The sequence below is a fragment of the Perca fluviatilis genome, chromosome 11, assembly GCF_010015445.1.
Source record: "Perca fluviatilis chromosome 11, GENO_Pfluv_1.0, whole genome shotgun sequence".
In the NCBI taxonomy this organism is placed as follows: domain Eukaryota; kingdom Metazoa; phylum Chordata; class Actinopteri; order Perciformes; family Percidae; genus Perca; species Perca fluviatilis.
The window spans coordinates 34,412,492-34,432,871 of record NC_053122.1 but is presented as its reverse complement, the minus strand read 5'-3'; the positions used below and the strand labels follow the sequence as shown (position 1 = coordinate 34,432,871).

The window sequence follows — 20,380 nt, the reverse complement described above, 5'->3', positions numbered from 1 at the left end:
TGAAATGTCCTCTCAGGTAAACCACAAACTAATCATTTTTTATTTTATTTTATTTTTTTCCCCCACCAGCAGAACCAATTTCTCCATTTAAGGGGAGGGCTTGCATTAGCAATTGACAAAATGTATTATAAAAAATAATAGCCCACTAGTATCCTATTCCATTTCTCTGACAAAATATTATGTAAGGGATAATGTAGAACAAGCCCGTCGGGGTTCAAGTTATGGTATTTGCTTCTGTGAATTTTTATTTAGGTTCTGTTGTCCGTTGACTGTTTTATGCTAGAATACTACCTTACGTTTTATTTGTTGCAAACTTGTGGATACTCTCAAAGTGACACATACAGTAATACACAGACAAAAGGCATTGTTAGTTTCAATCAATTTTATTGGCTCACTATGGCCCCCAAAATGGTTTAAAGTCTCTTAAAAACCATTTAACATCTGGCAAATATGACAAAGACAGTATAAATTACAAACGGGCAGCACCAGAAACCTATAGATTGATTCTTTAGCATTTAAATAAGGAAGGGAATATCTACAACAAACAAACTCTCGAGTCTCGAGGACAACAGATAATGTCACAACAAATCAGTTCTACTTCTGAAAAGACCGACGACATTCCTTCATACGCTATGTACAAAACCATGCCTCTGGTTTTAAAATAAGTCAATATGACTTAACATCATCAAACTCCCCACAGAAAACTTAGTCAGTGAAGAATATGCCTAATTTGATTCACAATTGCAGACGGAAAATGTATTCTACAAAAGGCTTGAATGTTTTTTTCAGTGTATCGTCAGTCTAAACGCAGTTTCTGCATTATAATCCTAGTTTACAGTGATTTATAACTTTACATAATGCCTTTTTGAACACAAATATTATGCTCATGTGGAAAATGACGTTATGATGTTTTTTACTAAGTCATTATTTGGTCCGCACCATTGGGTTTAAAAGGCCTTCTTAATTGGCCTGCACTTCAATCCTACATGCGTCCTTTACAAAATAAGAGCAGTTCTTAATCTGACAGTGTTGATTACTTGCTACAAAACCACATTTAAACTCAACCACAGCCCACATGCACAGTTGACACCACATGTCTGGTGATGCGTCTCTACTTGTTGGAAATCCTTCGTGGCTCACAGCACCGTGGACTGGCCTGGACTCGCTCTGGGATGTTCTCCTGACTAGGGGCCCCCGCTTTCGTGCCAACAGAAGGAATCAATTGCAATGGTACAACACGTCAAAAACTTTCCACTGCACGTTGGTTTTTTTTTGGTCTCTTTTTCCATCTGTTGCTCTAGGTGCAGGGGAGGAATCTGCTCGTCTCGTCTCTCCGAGAACAGAGCATTGGAAACCTGGGACCAAGAAAAGAAAGAATAGTCCAAAATCTACGTCTTTCTCCCCCATTCTCTTTGTCTCGACTTTTACATTCTGTCTCTTTCTAGTCTTTAGGCCTTTTTTAGGATTGCAGCAGGGGCGATCATCATCCTGCTGGACTTCAGAGGGTAGTAGCGGCCCCTCCAGGTCTTCCAGAAAATGCTCTGCTTCCTCTGGTGCCGCTGCTTGGGAGGGGGGGTCTGGAAGTATCTACCGTTTAGGTTGGAGTGACCGCAGTTACTGAACCACCAGCCACCTAGCAAGACAAAGGACAATATCAGGTTAGGTGCTGCCTTTGAGCCATATAATATTGGAAACTTGAAAAAACGACAATAAAAAAGGCATTTGTCATTGGGATTGTCAATTACAACTTACCAGAGAGGTGACTGGCACAGTTGGTGTCGTTTTTCTGGTCGTTGTCTTGGTCAGGGGTGGAAAAAGGCAGGCCGGAGGTGGCGTCAGTTCCCAGGGAACTCTCCAAGAGGCTGAACGTGTCGGCATTCTGAACCTTAAGCGAGTACTTGGTTTCCTCTCCGCCCAGATGGAAGGGGAGGCGGATAGACGCTGAGTCGTCACTCCAGTCAGAGAGCTTGATGTCAAGGATGTAGCCACCATCTTTAGCAATGGAGTGGATCTTTTCTAGACCCAACCAGAACTCTCCTAGAGACGAAAAAGCAGAAGAGGAATGGTGAAAAGACTGACACTGACATCTGCTGCTGTCTTGACTTCTGTTTGCCTTTGATCCATTGTAAGCGTATCAGCGATAAGATGCTTTTGGGGGACAGATTCTGCCCTCTAATGCAGTGGTTGTAAAGGACAGTAATGCTGTGTGAACTAATCTGGCCCTGGCCAGGCAGGCTAGCACCTGTCCAGTCAGTGAGAGTGCGATCAAAGTCAAAAGAGCATTTACCATCTAGGGCGCCAAAGCCTTTCTCGTAGGCCTGCCATAGCTGGTCAAAGTCGACTGAGCCATCTTGGCGCCTTTGGATCACCGTCCATCCGCCATCTGGACAAAAAGACAGAAACGGATTGATCAGGAAAAGTTGCATCAACCAGTTTGGAGACATTGTTTGTTTGAAGTCGGTGACTGATTGTCTAGTAGTTAGCAATTGTTGGCACAAAGACACAAAGGGCAAAATGGGGGAAATTTTTTCTCCGCTTACCAGCAGTCATCTCACAGAAGACTTTAAAGGGCTCTGCATTTATGGGCTGGATGGTGTAGACCCCACTTATTGTCTCTCCTCTCAGGAACAGCTCATGACAGTCTGTTGCCATTTCTAGAAGAAAAAAAAAAGAAATTCCAAATGTTAAGACAACCAGCTCCGTACAGTATCACTGCAATCCAAACAGTGTGATCACTTCTCATCTACACCGCTGTTCCATGCTATTTATTATGCATGACACATTTGTGTTTTGCTTTTTCTTTACTCCCTTTAACTCTGTTATTGTGATGGAGGTAAAAAAATGTTCTTTGTAAAATTGAGGCGGAAGGTTCGCTGGGCAGCTGCCAAATTCCAACTGAAATCTAAACTTGTTTACTCAACCCAGAATTGATAAGTAGGACATTTTGCTTAGGGAACCTCTCAGTGACATGTTTCTCTGCACTGCGAGCAGATACGACAATCGTTCCGAGTGAGCCTATCGGTAAGTCTGGAGATATAAATGTGTACCCGATAAAAGCCTTTGACCTAGCCCCAACAACAGAGAGAGAGAGAGAGAGAGTGTGAGAACCAAGACACAAGTCTTGGTTATAAATATGACCTTTCTCCCACTTCTCAAGCAGCCTTCCCTTTTTACGGCTGCTTTGGCTTTCCAGCCTATTGAGCTTGCACACACCACTACCCTTTACATTCCTCAACCCCCTTCTCCCTGTCATTGATTCTCCCCCCCACACCTCCCCTCTGGTCTGTCACAACTCCTTCACGTGCACAGCAGCCAGATATGTAATGCAGGAGTGCATACATGGGGAGTGATCAGCGCGTGGTAAGGAGGGGGGATATGGGCTGTCGCTGCAAAAAAGAATCCAATTGAGCTTGCACACACCACTACCCTTTACATTCCTCAACCCCCCTTCTCCCTGTCATTGATTTCCCCTGCTGGTCTGTTACAACTCCTTCACGTGCACAGCAGCCAATCGGTAATGCAGGAGTGCATGGCTGGTGCATGCATGGGGAGTGATCAGCACGTGGTAAGGAGGGGGGATATGGGCTGTCACTGCAAAAAGAAATCGGAGAAGGCAGTAACATAAAGCAGGGGACCCAGGAACCAATCAGAGCTGTCATGTGCCTAATGATGCATGATGCAACCAATAGCACCTCTTCAGTAATCCTTTTTTTAAAATCATGGATGACATCATCAAGTGATGCTATTTAATATCTTTACACGACAAAAAAAAAAAAATATTTAGCTTTTTTCCCCCCGATTGATTTGCGTTGGATATTGGCCTTCATATTGTTTCAATGTGAGCACGCCAGCTGACCGCGGGAACACAAAACCTCGTTTGTGTGTGATGACCTTTCCCCTAAAAGACGTGAACTCTCTGTGGCCGGTTGTGGCTGTGGTCGACCACGGGCTCAAGGGGTTCCCCTGAACTTTGGCACACTTCTTATTCATTACAATGGGAGAAAGAGAGAGAGGAGTTGGGGGTTGGGTGTGTAGGGATGGGGGGGGAGGAGAGGAGAGGATGACTGAAGAGGAGGAGGAGGGATGTCTGACTCCCTGACAGATCTAGGGGAAAGGTTGCTCATTCTTGAGGGACGTACAGGTTTGTTTTACACAGAAAGGTGGGACATCTTTAAAAAGGGGGAGGAGGCGAGTGTCTTCAAAACAGCGGGGGATATCTGTACAAAGTTCACAGATAAATATAGACCACCTTTTGCCCATTTTCCCATTGTTTTCCCTCCTTTTTTTTTTTTCTTGGCACAAGGACAGTAATCTGAGGAACATTGCATGCTCGATTTTTACAAAGCCTTCCCTCCTCACTTCCAGGTTCTCCTCATCTATCCCCCCCCCCCCCACACACACACACACACACTACAGAAACAAACAGTGTGAGTAATCCTATTGAGTTGCGTGAACCTGACTGAACTCTCTCGGACACCAGCGAACTTTCCCCCAGTTGAAACCTTGCCAGAGAAAATCCTGCTGATGTCACAGCTCGGAGGTGTTATTATAATATGTACTGGCTGACTGTTACTTCAGCCATGTTCACCTTTCACCTACTTCTCATCTATGGCTGTCAGACACAGAGGTTTGCCTTTAAATGTATTCCAATTTATTTGAATCTATCTTAATTCAAATCTACCATTGGAATGTGCATTAGAATAGGCATTTTTTATGCAAGCATTTCTTCCAATCATCCCTTTCGTCCTCTTTGAAGCCTAAACAGTCCTTAAGTAGGACCAAAGTGTGGTGGGTAAGAAAGCTGAAAGTGTGTCTCTTCCCTAGTTGGTGTGGAGTTGCTGTATATACAGTCGAGTGCAGTCTGGATGAAAGCATCCATTAGAACTGCTGCTCCAATCACAGTTCAGTTCAGGGAGCAACAGCTGCTTGGCGTGGCTGCTCACCGAGGGCATCATTTACTGCCTTTACAATTGCCAATTACAACAGTGAGCCACAGTATGAGGGTCACTGAGTAAACTGAGCCTCATTCTGACAATGTTAATTTCCCATTTTCTCTCCAACAGTACTTCAGGCTGAGTACTTTATATCCTGATGATTGAAATACGTTTCAAATAAGGCTATAAACTAAAAATATAATATATATTCTAGTTCATAGATCTGAAAAGTAGGATGGCTAAGTTATAGTTTTAAATAATTTCCTTTTAATTGTGTTCATCATTAGTTGAACAATGCCATTAGGATTTTACAGGCTAAAAAGCACAGCTTGGGCAAAAAGTCCACCAGTTGATATGTTTGGCGTCACGCTGAGAGTAGCGTGCCCAAATTGATTAGAGTCTTTGATTTTAATTGCTAGTGATTTAAGCTTCTTTAGAGCCTTGCTAAACAGATGGTCTGCTACATTTGGCGTCAGATTTTGTCCAGTCGACTTAAGACCGTGTCGGGAGGGGATTTCTGGCGCTTTCTGGCTTTACTTACCGACTGGTGAGTCGCTTTGCTCGGAAAGGCCACTTTGCACGTCGGTGTTGCTGCTCCGCGGGGGCGCTCTCTGCCGTGACTGTTGGACCTGAAAAAAAGGGGGTACGGACCACGATTGATGAGAGTGCAGACGATATGACAACGTGAGAAAAATACTTCACAACAAGTCCTCTGATGTGGAACGAGTGTTTGCAAAGCTGAATGCGTAACTGTAAAACGCGTCCTCACCTGAGTCTGCAGGGTCCTGATGCGCACATTCTGCTTGTCAAGCTTCTCCTGCTGGAGTCTGATCCGCTCCATCAGGTCGTCAACGCGTTTGTTTTGAGCCTCCATCATCAGCTGAAACGCAACACAACACACATTTCAATTTTTGTTTAGCTTTTGATCAACTTTTATTCTGCGCAACAGTGCCTGTGCGTAAAAGGTGGTGCTTTAGAACTTCAAAAGACATCGCCACAGAAGCACCAGCATGAACCAAAGGCTGTATATACAACTAGGAATGAACCCAACAAACGGGCCATTGTAGAGTTTCATTTAAAACCCCCGCGACATAGACACTAGATAACATTTTCAACTCTCAATGACGACCGTGTGTCCTTTTCCAACAGGCTGTGGTGTGGTTGTGTAACTAGCTCACAGCGCGGGATTTCCATCCCACTGTAAAAAGCCGTTCAGGCTCACGTACTGAAGACCTGCAACTCTCATAAGCCCCCCTTCCGCTGTGTGTGTGTGTGTGTGTGTGTGTGTGTGTGTCTGTGTGTGTGTGTGTGTGTGTGTGTGTGTGTGTGTGTGTGTGTGTGTGTGTGTGTGTGTGTGTGTGTGTGTGTGTGTGTGTGTGTGTGTGTGTGTGTGTGTGTGTGTCATATGGCCAAATACTCCACAGGTTGTGAAATGTCCCCAGCTGTGGAGAATTATTCACACATTCTTGCAACTGATGCGTGCAGATCCCTTTGTCTGGCAGCCATTAGTATTTCCCTGCACGTACTGCACGCTCTTTCTCCATGCCTCTACCCCTCCAACCCCCCCAACCACCCACTGCTTGCCCTTTGTGCATTTTGATTTAGTGCCTTTGAGCTCAAGGGAAAAAGCCCCACCATGAAAGCCAACGGTCCATGCATACTGTACATCCACTATCATGACTTATTTAACCATCTGCTGCTGTGCAACATGTTGTACTTTGTTGGGCTTTTTAATTGGTAATATCTTGAAGTTGAGATGAGATCATAATGTAAAAAAAACAACAACACATTTTTTAACAACTATTGTAGAAACAATATATCTGGATTTCTTTATCATTTGGGGATAAGGTTAAGAATGAATGAAGTCAGTGAGTCTATGGATCATGTCAGGAGAGGAACATCCGTACAGTTTGGTCTGAGGTGTTCCTCGGCAGAGATATGCCTCTGGGAGTAATGAGTATAGGAATTATGTTTTGCATACAGTGGAAAGCCTCATTTAGCCTCACTTTTCTCCCAAACTAGCTAACTAATGTCACTCCCACTTAATTTTTTTTTTTACATGCTTCTGCCTTCCCAAACAAATGATCATCATCAAAGACCAAACACAGAACCTTGCGCATTCTCACCTGGATGTTGCGAGCATCACTATTGTTCTTGGCACCGGCGCTGGCGTCCCCCTGCAGCATGCTGTCCACCCTCTGCTCCAGCAGGCTCATCCTCTCGCTCATCGTCCTCCTCTCCTGCTGCATCTCCTCCGCCTTCTCCCTCAGCTCGGCCGTGACGTTGAGCAGCTGCCCCTCTCTGTCCTCCAGTCCGTGGGCTCGAGCCTTCAGGGCCTCCCCCTCCACTCGCAGCTTCTGGCTTTCCTTCCCCAGCTCGGCCACTGTGCGGTTGAAGACCTTCAGCTTGCTGGAAATGTCCCTCATCTGGACTTTGGTTTTGTCCACGTGCTCCTTCAGCCCCTGGCCCAGCTGCAGCAGGCCATGAGCGATGACATTCACATCATCCCACCCTGCGTACTGTACACGCTTCTCCTTGCCGGCGCTGCCCGAGGATGAGCCCCCTTTCTTCTCCAAAGGGAAACCTGTGGCTGTGAGCACCACCAGGCACAGAGTCACAGTTGCCAGTGTTGTCTTCATTGCTGTCGTCCTTAACTGTTGGAATCTTTCTTTGAATGGTGTATATTTTCCGGTTGCAGAAGTGTGAGGCGTCCTGTCCTGTCTTCTTGAGTTGATTTTTGAGAGCTCAGGCTCCTTGCTGAGCAGTCAGAGCACTACTGTTTTATAGTTTCACAGCCCTCAATTCTAAACTGTAAGCTGCCTGCCATTGGCCAGCCGAGGAGAGGGAGGGGGGCAGTTACTCTCAAGTTTCTGTCCCTCCTCCACCTCTCTGTTAACTATTCATGTGAGAGGCGGAGGAGGGACATAATACAACGAAAAGATTGGCTTTCATCTCTGCACTGTGACAGACAGCGATTCCATTATCTACTGGAGCTGTTATCCCCTGCAGTGAAACAAGTGTAATCCTTTTTGTTGAGAAGTTTTACTGAATTAACACTAAGTGGAATATTTGTAGTGGTTGAGAATAAGTGAGGTGATCTTTTTATCAGCACAGGAACTGAAATCGGTTGATAGTGATATTAGAACCCCCATTAAACTCATAAAATAGACAGTGTGCCTGTTCGGAGAGTTACAAATAATAGCATATCACAATACATCTGCACAAGTCTTCCAACCTTGTTTAATGGGCCATTTGTGTTCACATAATTACGATAGTGAAAGTGGAAAATGCCATGATGAGCTGCGCTATAAGTGTGTACCACACACACTGCCCTTTATAGAGCTGACTAATCTGAGCCAGCTTCTTTATGTCATTCATTTACACAGCCATGAAGTGAGGAGTTCTATTTATTCCACTTCCTGTAACATCACTTAATTGTTTCAAACTTGCCATTCAGTCTGTGGAATTAGGTAGAGAAGCTGTTTGTTTGTTTGTTGGTGTTATTCAAATCTGTATTGTCAAGGAAACTGCACATTCAATCTGAATATTTAACTCCCACGACTGAGAAAGAATTCAGGCAAAGTTAGGGAACACACATTGATCTGCACTAGAGCTGCAATGATTAATCGATTAGTTGTCAACTATTAAATTGATCGCCAACTATTTTGATAATCGATTCATCGGTTTGAGTCATATTTAATTTAAAAAAGATAGAAATTCTCTGATTCCCGCTCCTTAAATGTGAATATGTTCTAGTTTCTTCACTTCTCTGTGACAGTAAACTGAATATCTTTGAGTTGTGGACTAAACAAGACATTTGAGGACGTCGTCTCGGGCTTTTTGGGAAACACCGATCCACATTTTTCACCATTTTCTGACATTTTATAGACCAAACAACTAACCCATTAAGCGAGAAAGAAATTAACCGACAGATTATTGGACAATGAAAATAACCGTTGGTTGCAGCCCTAATCTGCACATCAGGAAAGAAATACTAGTCAATTTCTTTCACAGTATTAAATGGCAACATAAATTATATAGCTGTCATGGAAAGGAATCATTTCCTTATTCCTTATTTTCTCTTATTTAGCCTGATTACGTAAGCCTTCACAATACAAATTGTACTGTTTTTAGACTGATATAGATAGATGAGATTATAATGTAAAACAGCTATTGTAGAAACAATATATCTGGATTTCTTTATCATTTGGGTATAAGGTTAAGGATGAATGAAGTCAGTGACTCTGTGTATCATGTCAGGAGAGGAACATCCGTACAGTTTGGTCTGAGGTGTTCCACGGCAGAGATATGCCGCTGGGAAGCTGTCAGGACTGTGAGAAGTAGGGGAAAGTTCACAGCACAGAGGATGCTCACATTACGGGGCTGTGATTCTTTTTTTTTTTTTTTACAACCTCCGCTGGAGAGATTGTAGGCCTCGCAAGATCCAGACCAGACCAGAAGAAGCTGGTTTAACCCTCTCCCGTCAGCGGCCGAGACTAAGTAGGTGAAAGGTAACTGGGCGACTGCTGACGGTGCTGAGAGGGGAAACTCAGTGCATGGGGATTACAGGGCTCCCACTCATGTGGAATCTGGTCTGGAATGTAACAAACAAAACATGCATTATTTCCCTCAAAGTCCTGCTGTGTTCTAGTTAAAAATAGGTTCCTCTCTTTCAATCTTTCCTTTTAGTAGGGAGCACCTAGGTCAATGCAGACAGATTTGCGTTTTGTTTTTTCAAACTGACTTGTGTATCAACTGCAGTGATGATTCATAGCCTCTGATTTACAGTACAGCAGCATTATCGCTGAATGGGTTAGGTAAAGGGAAGGCTAAGTGGTTGAAAGGTATCTGTCTGAAGCAGGTACAAGCAGGGACATGCCATCTCAGAAAGACGCCCGTTTCTTGAAAGAAATACAGTTAACAGTTCAATTCGATGCCCGTCTGGTACACGATCATCATGGTTGTAAATGTAAAGAACATGTACAAGAATGCCTTGTTCTTCTGGGACATTACAGAACTCGGCACATATGTGAGCGTGGTGTACAGTGGTGTTGAAAGAAGAACTGCAGGCCTTCGATTTTAGCTTTCTGTGCGGATGTCTGCATCATATCAGGCAAATGGAGAATTCATCTTTTTTATCCGTGGTGGTTGAGCTGAATTACAGCTGTGTTGTCAGGAGCTGGTTGTTCAGAAGCCTGAAGGAGTATGATGTAGGTTTATAAAATGGCCTGAATTGATCAGGAAGGTTGTGATCCAGATTTTGTGCGTTGCAGTTGGCTGTCCACACTGTCTGGGAGAAATCCAGTTTTGCTTGATGTTGTAATCTTACTGTAATCGTGGGATGACTCATGCTTGTTTCACCATCACCTTATAAAGTCATGATGTCAGTGCTTCCAACCCTTGTTCTGTCAGTGGTGGAAGAAGTATTCAGATCTTTTACTTACATCACAGTGTAAAAAAAACTCCATTACAAGCAAAAGTCCTGCATTGAAATTGTTACTTAAAGGTCCCATATTGTAAAAAAAGAATGAGAATTTCCATGTCTTTTTAATTATAAAGAAGGGTTGAGGGGCTATATAAATACTGCCAACGTATCAAAACGCTAATTCACACAGCCCGTATTCAGAAACTGTGCCTTTAATAAACCAAGCGGCAACCTCTGTTGCTGAAAAATGAAGCCACCGCGGAAGTGCCAAAAACTGCAGTTCATTGAGTGGCCACTTGAGCCTGGCTCCAAAAGGGAGTCAATCCGCAATCCCACGTTAAAATGCCCAACTTGGGCGCCTGTGTAGCTCACTTGGTAGAGCGCGCGCCCATATACGGAGGCTCAGTCCTTGACGCAGCGGGTTTGACTCCGACCTGCGACCCTTTGCTGCATGTCTTTCCCCATCCCTCTCCCCTTTCATGTCTAAGCTGTCCTATCAAGGTCTAAAATGGTCTAAAAATGCCACAAAAAACCCCAATCTAAAATAACAGCAGAATTAAACATGTTTACAGTCTGGTACAAAAACTGGTTTTGGTCTGTAAAGCTAAGTTGACCGTTCAAGACAACTAATTATATTAAGTGTTAATGTTGTGCATAATTAGGGGCGTTCCTCTTTGAGTGACAGTTGGGCTGTTGTCACATGAGGCGAGCGTAGACTGTAGGCTTAATTCCCGCCTCAGCTCCATCCACGCTCCACCTCTTTGCCTATTTTTCAATTAGCCGACGTCAGGCACTGCCAAAATGGCAACGACCGGAGCCATCAGGAGCCGCCCACTTTAAGCTTCATTTTGGCTCTTCAAAAACTGATTGGTTGACATCACGGAGACTACATCCATGTTTTATACTGTCTATGCTTTAAATGAGCCGTCAGAACCTCGGTACCGTTGTCATTTCACAACTATACTATATATGAGTACAAAGTGCCGTTACAGTCATTCCCTGTCTGCATTGACGGTTCAGAGACTCCTAGAGCGTAAATGCAGAAGACGTGGAAAGGCCTGAAAAGTATTTTCTTTCAAATGTTGTGGAGTTGAAGTATAAAGTATCATCAAATGGAAATAAGTCATACCTCAAAATAGAACTTAAGTAGTATTCAAGTAAATGTAGTTAGTTACTTTCCACCACTGGATTTCATCCAGCGAGGAATCAAATCAGCTCAAACTAAAAGAACTGACAGTCAGTAGACAATATATTTACTTGAGGACAGACTAAACAAATAGATTCAAGAAACCTTTTATTTTGTGTAATGTCTACAATAATGTGTGCGTCTTGCAGGAATCTGTTTTATCCGTATCCTCTCATTCGAACTCTCAAGCCATACAGTCATATGTTACCGATCATCAATGGATCCACACCTCCCCACAGCTGCTTGTTCAATTTCCACAAATTGCCGCTCCCATCTCTAGCCGGCATGGTGAACTTTTACCCAGATTCCAAACACAGAACATCTGTAAATCCCAGTGCAGGCCCCAGCCTTAGTCATGTTAAGGGGATGGAAAGAGGGAGAAATCAGTAAAAAAAGAAAAAATGCCGGAGCCTGTTAGAACTGTAAACCTCTGGTTCCCATGGATAGACTGTGATCTGTGAGCTTTTCCATTTGGGACTATTTGATGAGATTTGGGAGTTTTATATTTTTCCGCTTTTATTTGCCAGAAATACATATCTGAATATATTCCAATTTTGAAGAGGAAAAAAAAACTATACACTTTTACCTTGCATGCTCCTGTTCACTGATTAGAGCCCTTACCATATGAATATCCAAGCGGCGCTTAATATTGTAACTCATTATCACACATAAAGCATGTCTTGGGATGTGTCACCTGCCCACCTCACTTCTCTTGGAGTCAGCCAATTGTCACCTGGCCCATGTTCCTCTATTTCTGATATCATGAGACATTCATTCCTTTTTAGTTGAGTGCACGGCCATTGAAGTTTTCGTGGCTAGTAAGTGGAGCTCATGACTGCCTTGTGATAGAGTAGAAAAATCAGTCCGGATGGACTGGAGAAATTGAAATAGAAGAGCTTCAGGGAGGGACACAAGCGGATGCTGCTTTCTAGACGTGTCATAACCATAACTGAGAAGAAATAGGCAATAAAATATTTATGGTCTTTTGGTGGGGGTGCGGTCATGAATGTGAAGCATGTTAGATTTTTTTTCTCGAGGCCGGATTTATAGGCAGGCGTTTTTGACTTTCTTAGCATGAAAAGCACAGGTGTAACTGATTAACGATGGCTCTGTTCAGTTAAGTGTACCAGTAAGCCACCCAGTGAGTCAGCATGGAACGCAGCCATAATCGATTATTAGTTACACCTGTGCCAGTCCTCCTGCTAATGTAACAGTGTCACTGATTTACCAGGTTCACTCAGATGTGATGAGTTTAGGGATTTTGCAGAATACATTTGGGGTATTTCCATTTAAGTCAAGTCAAGTCAAATGTATTGTCAATTCTCTCAAAATATGTGCCTGACATACAGAGGAGTTGTAAATACGTTTCCCCTCCGAACCAAGGTGCAATAAGTACAAAATGCATACGATACGATATATATGAATTCTAAATAGTGCAAAAGTGAGGCACAACCATAGACTGTAAATGAGTGGACAGAGCAAGTGTGACGTCACCCATTGGTTTGTGGAGATCTGCTATGAGTCGTCGAGTTTACCGTTACCGGCGCAGCCATCCTGGTTGCGGATGTGACGATTTTAGACGAGAGAGAGGAGTGAGGGAGCAGCTGCTTACACTCTACGTTACGTTACACACTTTCACTGGCAATCACATCATAGCCACACCCTAAATGCCCCCTGCTTCATCGCCGATTTTAAAATCAACGAGACCATAATTAAAAAAAATTAACATCATTCTATGTTGCAGAAGACTTAAAACTAGCGATTGAGACCATAAACTCATGATGAAAATGTTTACTGAGGTAATAAATCAAGTGAGAAGTGGGTCACTTTCTCATAGACTTCTACAGAAACTGACCTCCTTTTGCAATTGCACGTGTCGCCCCCTGCTGGAACTCAGATAGAATGCAGGTTTAAGGCACTTCCGCATTTGCAGCACTTCGCCGAACCGGATGCGTTGTCCATTAATATTAACAGCCTATGGGCACAACCAAACAGTATAGAAAACTAAAGAAATTGGAAATGTGCAATATAAAGGAAAAATATAAAAATGAAAGTGAAAAAGTGTATTTTTTAAGTCTTTTATAAAGTGACCGTTGCTATTCCTGATGGTGGTTATCACAAGCTTAAAGGGAATCACATTGTATTTAGAGCCAAACGACGATTTGAATCAGTGTACATATGGAAAACGTTTGCCTCGAACCAGTTCCCATTCTACAGTATGTTGAGAACATCAGCCAGCCAGGTAAAACGCACTACTGCCTCCCAGTGGTGCAAAGCGAGAGCATATTGTTTGTATTTGTTCAGCCTTGAACCCCCTGGCCATTTTACCACTGGGGCCCCTTTGGTAACTGTTCTGCAATCGTTGCTCCAAGACCTGCGTACCGAATGTGACATGGCACCGAAGCAAATGAAAACCTTCAGTTTTTATTTCTGCCTCCAGCGGTCCCGAGAGACGAGGTGTGATTGATTTCAACTGTGGTTTGGGTCAGAGCAGCAAACAAGCAGGGAGGGAGAGCAGGCTGAGAGGATATGAGAGAGTTCCTGGGAGGACTCCAGCATGCTGTCCTCTCGAGACGATGCATCAGTATCGAGAAACTTCTTCGCTTCTCGCACAAAATGTTTGACTTCTGCTTTTTAATGACACCTAAAATATCGGCATGGGCTTAGCTTTTGTAACATCCTGTAAAGTTTGCAAGAGGAAGCATGAAGCAGTTATAAGACAACACATACACACACATAGTCGTCTCCCTTTACATTCCTTACGTCGCATGCTGCAGCTTACACATGCACAGACGTGTTACACGATACAGAGAAGTGTGTTGTGTTATTGCTTCTGCTTGACTGGCTCAGTATTTGTTTGCCATGAGATACTTTTACTCCTGCCGATGGAAGACCCACATACATCTTTACTTCTCCAGACTCTGCTGCGCTTTCACTGCTACTAAATGAGTGTCCCAGCTGGCAGGAAGCAGAAAAGTACAGAATGTACTCATATCCTAATTTGGAAATGGTAAATACGTATAGACAGTCTTTGACCACAGCATCTGTGTTTGCTATCAGTTCTTTACATTGTTGGAAATCTACATTGGTTTACAGTATTTTTGGGTTAGGCCTACCCCCTTTACACTGAGCAAACAAATTCTGCCCATGTACGACTGCAAACACTATTAGACTTAATCCTCAGGCTAAATGCAGCGAGAAAATATGCATTTTATTGAATACACAGACTTTTCATATCAGGGCTGTTGAGTGATAGATTGCTATGATAGATTCCAGCCTTGATCTGTCTTTATTTCCAGACAGGAAATCCAGGTTACATAACTGCTGTAAAAAAATAAAATAATAAACTAACTGGACTTGCTGAGTCTGTTTGTCAGGACACCATAGAAACTGATGATAGAATAAACTGGACTGAAGAACCCTTTTGGGAAGTATTAGGGGCGATTCCAGGATTATTTAAGTGGGGTTTTTCAACAGTGAAAAAGCTTGCTGTACACAGTTTTCAGATAGTAGGAAACAGAACAGAAATAAAGTGCAATACACAATTTATTTATTTCGCCTATTGCTTTTTTCTCACAAGTTCGATGAGAAGATCGATTCCTGCACGAGAGTGGCATCGATCTTCTCATCTAACTCTAGAAACCAATAGGCATATTTCCCAAAATATGAAAGTATTCCTTCTTGATGAGAGTTTGGTGAAAAGATCAATAATAATTTTCAAAGTCAGGAACATATTTTTTCTGATTATTCTGACAAAACATTAATGCAGAACAAATGCCCTATCTCGCAACGTTAACTAAAGTGAAATATAATTTGTGTATCAGCTTCGTGTGATTCTTATCGGCTCCAAAATATTTTGGGTTCTTCCTTAGTCCATGATGCAAGTTTCATGAAAATGGGGCCAGGAGTTGTTCTGTAATCCTGCTGACAGACAGACAAACCAGCAAGCAAACGGACAAACCAACATCTCCTTGGTTATTGGTTTATTGTTAATAAATATGTAGCAGCAGCCAGGATATGTTAAGCTTAGCTTAGCTTAGCATAAAGACTGTAAATGGGCTGTCCAGCACCTATAAAGCTCTTTAATTGACATGTTATATATCTCGTTTGTTTAATTGATACAAAAACTGACGTTGGGTTGGCTGCCTAGCTGTCTCACTATTTCCAGGCATTATGCTAAGCTAAGCTAACACACGGGTTGGACAGTGGTATCGATCATGTCATCTAACTCTGCCAGAAAATGAATATGATTATTTCTGAAAATGTCAAAAAAAGAATCCTTTAACAGTGTACTAATGATTAGAAATACACTAAAATACTGAATTATCTTTTGGCATAACAACATCAAAAGCATGTATTTATGTACATAAGGACTCCTGCTGTAGTATACGGTTTGCTCAAAATAAATCCCTCTGGAGACCAAAACAAGTTACCAAGGCCAAGGAGGTATTTCATGCTAAATGTAGTTGCTGCAAATAACTCCAACATATATTTACACTGTCTGGGGATTCTGCTTAAATGAGGCAGCTGTGGCTGCTCAACGAGCTCTCCAGAACCAATCTTTCACATTTCATGGACCCAAAGTCTCAGATGTAATATGCAGTAGCTGTTCAGTCTCCCCAGAGTTTCAGAGGACACATTCTTTCCCCCTGTTTGTCCCCAAAAATGAGCCCCTTGGTGGTGTGTACCCCGGTTATCAAGCCCGATTCCCATGAACTAATTGGCCTCCTGTGGATCATTCAAACACGCATACTGTGTTTACCACAGAGTTAGGAGCACTCGAGGCCGATGGGTGTATGTTACTGATCACAATGATACTAATTCATTGCCCCTTTCGTTCTAATCAACAGGAGTAGAGGTGGAAGCAGGTCGGATGGAGGGGACACTTGAACTGAAGAGGCATCTGGCTGTGAGTGTTGCCTGTTCTGGGAAAAATGTGGGTATCTGGCAGAAAGGCTCTCTCTGTCAAGTGCTAAGCAGCTGGTGGTTTGGAGAAGGGAAAGGAAAGATGGCTTGGATTACAAAGTGTTCTTCCAGAACAGTAGGGGTTCTGGCCTATAACTGCACCACAGCAGCTGTGCACTCTTCAGACATTTCTGCAGAAATTCTACATTTATGTTTCGGTTCTAAAAGGACAATGCACCCACCATCTGGAAGTCCTGTAGTGCATTGTACACTATCAAAAAGCTTTTGTATTGCAGATGCAGGTCCTCCTGCTTCTATTAGTTCTTAGGTTCAGTTATTTAAAGGAACACTTCTACATTTTGGGAAATGCTCTCTTGCTGAGAATTAGATAAGAAGAATGATATCAATACGATAAATACGAAGCTGCCGCCAGCATCCAGTTAGCTTAGCTCAGTAGACAGACTGGAAACACTGAAACAGCTAGCCCAGCTCTGTCAAAAGGTAACACAATCTGCCTACCTGAACTGCCGAAGTTCACTAACACATATCTCGTTAGTTGAAACAGTAGAAAAACTGAGGTGTAAAAAACGACACACAAAAAAAAAATACCCATAAATCTGAGCATACACCACAACCGATTAAACAGATAAGATATAACATGTTATGAGTGAGATTTAAAGGGTGATTGTTAGATTTTCTTACCTTCAGACAGTCAGGTTAGCCGTTTCCAGTCTTTGAGCTAAGCTAAGCTAACCGACTGCTGGCGGTAGTTTCATATTTACCGTACAAAGTGGTATCTTTTTTTTTTTTTCAACCTTTATTTATCCAGATAAGTCGATTGAGAACAAATTCTCATTTGCAACGACGACCTGTCACATTCACACAGCTCCACATTCATACCTGGATGCTGCCCAGTGCAACCACAGTCTGATCTGCTGGCCACTGAGCAGTAAATAACTCAAGGGCCTTGCTCAAGGGCACCTCGGTGGTGATAATGAGGTCTCAGTCACAAGTTTGCTTCTTTAACCATTAGGTCACCACTGCCCTTCTCATTTAACACAAAAAGTGTATATATCTCATGTGGAGGGCTCATTTCATGAGTGGAAACTGATCTCAATTACAAATTTTGTAAAAATGCATCTCTCCTTCAAAAATACTCCAAGGCACTGTGTAGGTCTTGTGCAAAATTAAAATGCATTTATTTAGCATAGCAATGTATTTCTTTTTAAATACATTGCCATGTAAAATAAAGGGATTTAAATTTTTGCACAGGCATTACATTTTTTGCACATAACCTACAGAGTGCCTTGGAGTATTTTCGAAGGAGACATGTATTTTTACAAATGTTCCACTCATGCAATAAGCCCTTCACATGAGATATAAACAGTGCACCCGGAATATCCAAAGAGCACCTGTAGTTGAATACAAGAAAGACCCAGCAGTGCTTCCACTCCTTTGTCTGCATGTTCAGCGAATAAGTGTATTTCCCAAATTGTCAAACTGTTCTTTTAATGTTACCTTTAGTGGAAGGCGTTGTACTGTGTCTGGTTGCTTACATGAGACTAGAACTAGAAAGTAGAAACTGTTTTTTTCTTCAACTAAGACATTTAATGACAATGCCACCTATGCACTTCAAGAATGATCAGATGTCACATTGAGTTAATGACCTCTGACCATCTGTTCTCTGCTGAGTCTCTAATGACCGTCCTGATCCATGTTAATCTCAAATCCCGAATCCTAATTGACATTGAATGGCCTCACTAAGTTCTTTCAGCTTTGTGTTTTTCTGTATTTTTTTTTCACAAGTAAGGTTAGCAACAAGATGTTTTGGAAGTGTAGCAGCCGGCCAGAATGGAATTACCAGAAGCAGTCTTGTGATTGCAGTTATTACGTTAGCAGTGTAGATGTGTGAAGCAGTTTTAGTCCAACTAAAAGGACCTGTTGTTGTATTATGTGTTATTTTGTTTCACTCCGGAGCCTTTATTTATGATGATATCTTCTGTGCATGTGTTGCAACATGCAAAATAACTAACTAGAGTTTCTCAGCAGTCATGACACAAATCCTGTCCCCCATTTGTCCCATTGACTCATTTAGTAGATATTTAAACACCGGCATATATGACAGGTCAAAGCAAACTTCCGTAGCTAAAAGGTTAAGAGTAACCTGTCATGGAAAGATTACGTCAAGAAAATGATGTCAAAAATTGGATTTGAACTTGTCAATTCCATCGACGTTTGTTCTTATTAAATATTGACACAGCTGGGCGTCCAGTGTAGCCTGCATGAGCTCTCATTGATGCGTGACCAGCTCAGGGTTTCTGTAAAAGTGTCAAATTCTTCCAGGATCATTACATATAAGCAACGCCAATTCAACTTAACTCAGGTGTGACACCAATACAAACGTAACCCTGCAGAGAGTTCTTTAAGATTTTAGCACATGCTACTGTTGTATCTTACATTATGCTTCAAAATGACACAATATGCCCTTTGCTAACACTTAGTAAACAAAGCAAACTGAACATTTTTGTTGTTGGGCATTTTAGCCTTTTAATAGACAGGACAGCTGTAGACAGGAAAGTGAGGAGAGAGAGGGGGAAGACATGCAGGAAATGGCCGCAGGTCGGACACGAACCCTGAGCCGATGCGTCGAGAACTGAGCCTCTGCGTATGGCCACCCGCTCTACCAGGTGAGCTACCCAGGCGCCCAAAACAAAGTGAACATTACACACATTTACACAATCATTTTTAAACTGTTCAAGTAAGATGAGTACAATAGATTACACTGTAGGCAGAGAAACAGTTGAATAACAGTGGAATATTTCACAAGCTGAATATATAATTAGTGTTTCTCACCCACTGTTTGCATTTACAGTTAACTACTGACTCATTACAACCTGACAACAGAAAGCACAGTTACATTAATTCAGAACAAAACAAGGAATACTTTAACACCATGTTGAAGGAATACTTCAACATTCTGGGAAATGTGCTATCTTGCTAAGAATTCATCAAAACTTTGCGTTAAGTCTATAATGTAAATTACGAAGCTGTGGCCAGCAGCCGCTTATAGTACTGCACTGCAACTTAACAAAGCACATACAAATAGACCACAACACAACACATTAAGAAAACACACGCAAATAGATCATAACACATTTAAGGTCCAATGTGTGGGAATTTGGCCTTGACCAACTGCCACTTTGCTCGTTTGAAAGCCATGATGTCTCTCTCTCTCTCTCTCTCATGGGTGGGCCAAATTCTCTGGGCGGGCAAAGCAGAGAAAGGGGAGGTAACCTTGCTCCTTATGACCTCATAAGGAGAAGATTCCAGATCGGCCCATCTGAGCTTTCATTTTCTCAAAGGCAGAGCAGGATACCCAGGGCTCGGTTTACACCTATCACCATTTCTAGCCACTGGGGGACCATAGGCAGGCTGGGGGAATGCATATTAATGTTAAAAAAACTCATAAAGTGACATTTTCATGCCATGGGACCTTTAATGTGTTGTGTTGTGGTCTATTTGCGTGTGTTTTCTTAATGCGTTGTGGTCTTTTTGCATGTGTTTGCAGTGCAGTGGTGTCTCAGGGCCACCGTAACTTAGCTTAGCTTAGCATACAGACTGGAAATGACTAAGGGGCCATCCACACGGAAACGTTTTTTTGTGCAAACGCACATGTTTTGCATCGTTTGGGCCGACCGTCCAGACGAATCCTGCAAACGCACTGCCTGAAAACGCACTTTTTTGAAACCTGGTCTCAGGGTGAAAAAATCCGAAAACGGCTCTCGTTTGGCTTCGTATGGATGGTGAATACGGATCCGTATCGATGATGTCATCGCCACACCCCTCTTTTACACCCTCTCCCACGGCCGCTGACGCACACAACTGCGTTGAAGCTAAGCGAGCATGTCCCATCTCCATGGTCAAACCAGC

General features: G+C 42.7%; 1 protein-coding gene across 1 annotated transcript; it reads right to left on the bottom strand.

Moving 5' to 3' along the window:
* Positions 1-367: 367 nt before the first annotated feature.
* Positions 368-7,573, bottom strand: angptl4 (angiopoietin-like 4). The gene is made up of 7 exons (XM_039815192.1): positions 7,061-7,573; positions 5,704-5,814; positions 5,476-5,563; positions 2,541-2,654; positions 2,288-2,383; positions 1,753-2,037; positions 368-1,633 (listed from the first exon to the last, which is right to left on the bottom strand). The coding sequence occupies exons 1-7, from the start codon at positions 7,571-7,573 to the stop codon at positions 1,449-1,451; spliced, it is 1,392 nt and encodes a 463-aa protein (XP_039671126.1). The 3' UTR covers positions 368-1,448.
* Between the last annotated feature and the right edge of the window lie 12,807 nt (positions 7,574-20,380).